A 5,068-nucleotide genomic window follows, 5' to 3' on the forward strand; every position below is an offset into this window, starting at 1 on the left:
TAAAATAATTATTTTCATTAATTAAATGAATTGATAATGTTTTTCCGATGCAATCGGAAATCGTAAGGTTACAGGCATACGATTTAAACTTTATTTTACTAAGAAAAGGTGTAAATAAACAAAAAATGAACAGATCTCAAGATAGATTGCCACAGTTCTGTTTAGTTGTGTAATTAACTAAGAACATCATCACACGTTGACGGAAATCTGGGTATTAAAGTTCGAAAGATGTCATAATGTACAAATAAAAAACGTTTACGTTGGTAATTTCTATTTTATAAATAGCATATTTCCATAGATATAAGTAAACCGTAACCTTTATGTAGAAAACTATCAGTAAAGGTAACGAGATATACTCATATTGTAATTACGTTCAGACATGATCTTGTACAGAGTTCTCTTTTTCAAAAGTTTATGTTAACGATCATAGAAGTTTAGATTGGGAAGGAACTCTTGTGTTGAATATGCCATTAAAACTTGGATCCAGTTTTCGTTTCAGTGGGGCTTATTTCAATTCAGTGGTACCGCTTGCGCCTGGAGCCACTTCCAGTAGTTATAATGAAGAGTTCACGGAAACTTACTAACAAAATGTGTGCGACCCTGCAGCCAGAAGTTTTTTATTTTAGAATTTATTGTCATGAATTAGTATTTGTATTGTATACCAGTTGCGTTTATTAAGTTTCGCTCGTCAAGACAAGTTATTTTATATAATGAATAAATAATGAATAAATGAAAAACAGAAAGGTCATGTGATACATATCCTAACCAAATTTAGGATAAATTATAACAATGAAACAATCAACTGGATAAAGTTTTATTAATTAAATAAATAACAAATTTATGTAAAATGATTATTATGTGTGGTTACAACCTAGTTATTTTTACTTACAAGCGTTAAGTTACATTCAAAGTAAAAAGCATATCGACAGCTTATTTTCTATTATGATAGTAAATTTTTAGATATTTTTTAAATTCTTATGAATGATAACAAAGCTAATTATTTGGATTTGCAGGTAACTAAATAAAATAGTAAAAAATGCACACTTGGGACAAACATGTTGGTTTTACAGGTTTACACAATTCTTTGATCCAAGGTTTTTAACATAATGCCATTCCACTGGCAGTATTAGTATACAACGCCCCCCTTGCTTTCAGGTCCATAAATTATTTTAACCGAAGGGTACAGCCGAGAGTCATACCACTGACAGTGTGTGTAGAATCTGCTCACCTTGTTTCAGGTCGATAAATTATTTTAATCCAAGGGAACAACAGAGAGTCATACCACTGAGAGTATGGGTAGAATCTGCTCACCTTGTTTCAGGCCCATAAATTATTTTAATCTGAGGTAACAACAGAGAGTCATACCACTGACAGTATGGGTAGAATCTGTTCACCTTGTTTCAGGCCCATAAATTATTTTAATCTGAGGGAACAACAGAAAGTCATACCACTGGCAGTATTGGAAGGATATGCTCCCATTGAGTCCAGGTTGATAAATTCTGTAGATACAAGAGAATAACATCATGTACAAATCTGATGGTATTAATCTAGTGCGATACAGTTATTTAGCTGATGTATCTGTTGATGTTCTAGTGTGCCTTATACAGGGTCCGGCAAAAAAACCTCCCTGATTTCAAAAGGCATTTGCAAAAAGAATAAGAAACATACAGAACAATTACTTATATTTGTGAATAGCCTATATGATGCCATTTTACATTACTTAGTACACTGTACTTGGTTTTAAAATTATGTCCAAAAAATTATGTCCCCCATTGTTAAGACATTCACGAAGTCTTTCTCTGAAGTTGTCCATAATTCTTCTTGTAACTTCCCTTGGAATGGCTGCCACTTGCTGCCTAATGGCATCTTTTAGTTCTTGCAGAGCTCTGGGACGATGTTTGTACACTTCAGCCTTTAGGTAGCCCCACAGAAAGAAATCACAAGCTGATAAGTCGGGTGACCTTGGGGGTCAAGAAATGTCTCCTCTTAAAGAAACAAGACGTCCAGGGAACAACTCTCTTAACATTTCCATGGACCGCCGAGCAGTGTGAGCTGTGGCTCCGTCCTGTTGGAACCAAACTTCTTCTTCCTCATGGTCTAAAACAAACTGGTTGATCTTGGGTCGGAGAAATCATGTGACAATAGCGATCGGCATTGACCGTTACTGTTTGTCCATCTTCTTCAAAAATGTACCCACACACCAAATTCCGCAACGGGGCACCAAACTGTGACTTTGGGCTGTGTAGTGGTTGTTGGTGGAGTTCCCTAGGATTTTCTGCAGCTCAGTAGCGGAAATTCTGTTTGTTAACAGCTCCACGCAAGTGGAAGTGGGCTTCATCAGAAGAAATGAAGACAGTATCTGGGGGAATGTTTTGCAAAATGTCGTCACATGCAGCCCTGCGAGTTTCATAATCTTCTTCAGACAACTTTTGGGCAACCATTATTTTGTATGGATGCAGATGAAATTCCTTATGCAGAATTATCCTTACACTTCTTTCTGACAATCCCAGGGCAGCTGCATGTTTAACCGCTGAACGCTTTGGAGACTGTTGGATGGATGTTCTCTCTCGCGCCACATTCTCAGGTGTTATTGCAGTACGAGGTTGGCCAGTTGGTTTTCTTTTTAGTGCTGACCCAGTTTGTCTAAAGTTTGACACCCACAGTCTAATCGTTTTCGCATCAGGAACACTATCTTGTCGGCCAAGTTCGAATCGAATCTGAAACGCTCGTTGAGTAGAAATCACAGAACCGCCATTTTTAATAAACTCCTCCACAGCAAACGCCCGATGCTCACAGAGCCAAGCCATGGCGAACACTGAAAATGGCACGTACGCCGCTACGGAACAATACCCCCTCCACATCTCTACCCCCACTACAACTCTCGTGGTGGCTTGCTCAAACCAGGGAGGTTTTTTTTGCCGAACCCTGTATGTTCACGTAAGCAATACATACAGTTTTATGTTATATACGTACATGCGTTATTAGTAAACAAAAATATTGCCTCAAGATGTTCCAACGTAGCTGGACTATGAAAAATTATTAAATTTTCAAATTATGGAATGTGCATATTGTATTTAGTACTATTATAATAAGATTATAGCTAACTTAAAATGAACATTTTAATACAACTTTAAATCACCTTTGTCAATGCTGATGATCCTAATATTACATTTAAATTTATTACAGAGTTTTAGTAATGCCTCACCAATCATACAACAAAGTCGTGCATAGTATATTGAGCTTCATAGCACATTGTAATATTAATTCCGGAGTTGGAAGCCTGTACTTGATCCTTGTAAGGTAATCGAACACTCCGATATCGTCGGAGGTATTCACATCTGACCCACCATCTGTTCTCACCTCTTCATAGAAGCGTGATCTAATCAATGTGCAAGTATATTGAGATATTGAGACACTTTTAAGAAGATACTAAAATTTAGAACAAATTTTAAATGGAGGGAGAAGCAACAATGCAGATGACGTGATCCTAGCATATGTACATATTTAAGAAGTGTTTTATTATGTGAAAAAATAATTGAACAATTAGTTCTTTTTAAACTAACACAATCATATAGTCGAGTGTTCAGTGAAATATATAACTTATTTATTACTATACTTAAAAATTTCAATATCATTTTACTAAAATAATTACAAGGAATCTGCGGCTTGATTTAGATCTCGGTACATATTTCGCACATTATAACCTAATGGTATATAAATATCACGAAAGAGTTATTAAGCCACAGATGCTTCTCAAAACTGTTACGTTGTCTGTCCGTTGGTCTAGCTTTTATTACAAAGTTCTTAGAGACTGGAAATTCGGTACATGAATGCCTTTTCATCCAAGGAAGAACTTTGTTGTTTTCGGGTATTAAAAGATAAAAATACAATTCAAGCATTATTATTTAGGCCTTTGAGTAACCATGAGGGCAAAGAAAAAATAGTGACACATGTTAAGAGCCTCTTTGTTACATCGATTCGTTCTGTCATATCCTTAAAATAATACGTCTTAGATTTTTTTATTACATGTATGATTCCTTAAAAACAATAATCATCTAAGCTTACAAATACTTACGAATAAAACTAGAAGTTATTTCATCATTGATGTTGGACGTAAGAGATGTAATGAACCCACGTTTGTAAAAGTCCAATCATTGTTAAACTTGTTTGGATTGAGGTTTAATAATAGGTAATTTGTAAATCATTTCAAACCTTGTACTATTGAATGTTGACAATTAAAGGAGAACTTAGGACAGTTAACACACACACACACACACACACACACACACACACACACACACACACACACACACACACACACACACACACACACACACACACACACACACACACACACACACACACACACACATATATATATATATTTTGCTACTGGTGTACATAATACGTTTCTTTTGCTACACAAGAATAAGACCAAGCAAAATACTATTTTAGGGATAAATAGGGATTTTACAATTAATTTCACAATCATTAGGGATTTGTTTACTTATTATAAGAACTTTGGAAGCAGTAAAACTTAACAGCGATTATCCTAAAAAGAATAATTCAGTGTAATGTACATACATTTTCTAACTTGTGGTTAAATATACCGTCGTTAAAATATAATATTGTTGTTAGTCAAGCGTAAAACAAGGAAAGTGTTAATATATCTCTATGTACTGTAAATATAAAACTATTGATACAGTAAGTGATACATAATTTAAATAAACCTCGATATACCTCGTATATTGGTAGTTTTTATTTTGTATGACGATGGTAAATTTGTATTATTTATCTTACCAGATTTGCCAATGGCAGGAACGTTTTTTTTAATAATGTAAATAATGTAAACCTACTGATTATAAATTTCTTATTACATGATTACCTTGTCTACCACAGTTTCAAGTCTATAAGTCAACTGTTTTTGAGGCAACGTAAGGACAGACAGGCAGATATAAACACAGACAGAAATGAAATCTATGCAGATTTATTTCCCTAAAACTCAGCCAATTATTGTATAAGCTAGTATTTTTAAGTTTTTAGAATCGAATACTTATTAACAATACAC

General features: G+C 34.7%; 1 protein-coding gene across 1 annotated transcript; it reads right to left on the bottom strand.

Moving 5' to 3' along the window:
• Window positions 1-2,282: 2,282 nt before the first annotated feature.
• On the bottom strand, window positions 2,283-2,807 carry LOC124366850. Its single transcript, XM_046823450.1, has one exon. The coding sequence runs from the start codon at window positions 2,805-2,807 to the stop codon at window positions 2,283-2,285; it is 525 nt and encodes a 174-aa protein (XP_046679406.1).
• Window positions 2,808-5,068: the final 2,261 nt, after the last annotated feature.

The sequence above is a fragment of the Homalodisca vitripennis genome, chromosome 7, assembly GCF_021130785.1.
Source record: "Homalodisca vitripennis isolate AUS2020 chromosome 7, UT_GWSS_2.1, whole genome shotgun sequence".
NCBI classification, from domain to species: domain Eukaryota; kingdom Metazoa; phylum Arthropoda; class Insecta; order Hemiptera; family Cicadellidae; genus Homalodisca; species Homalodisca vitripennis.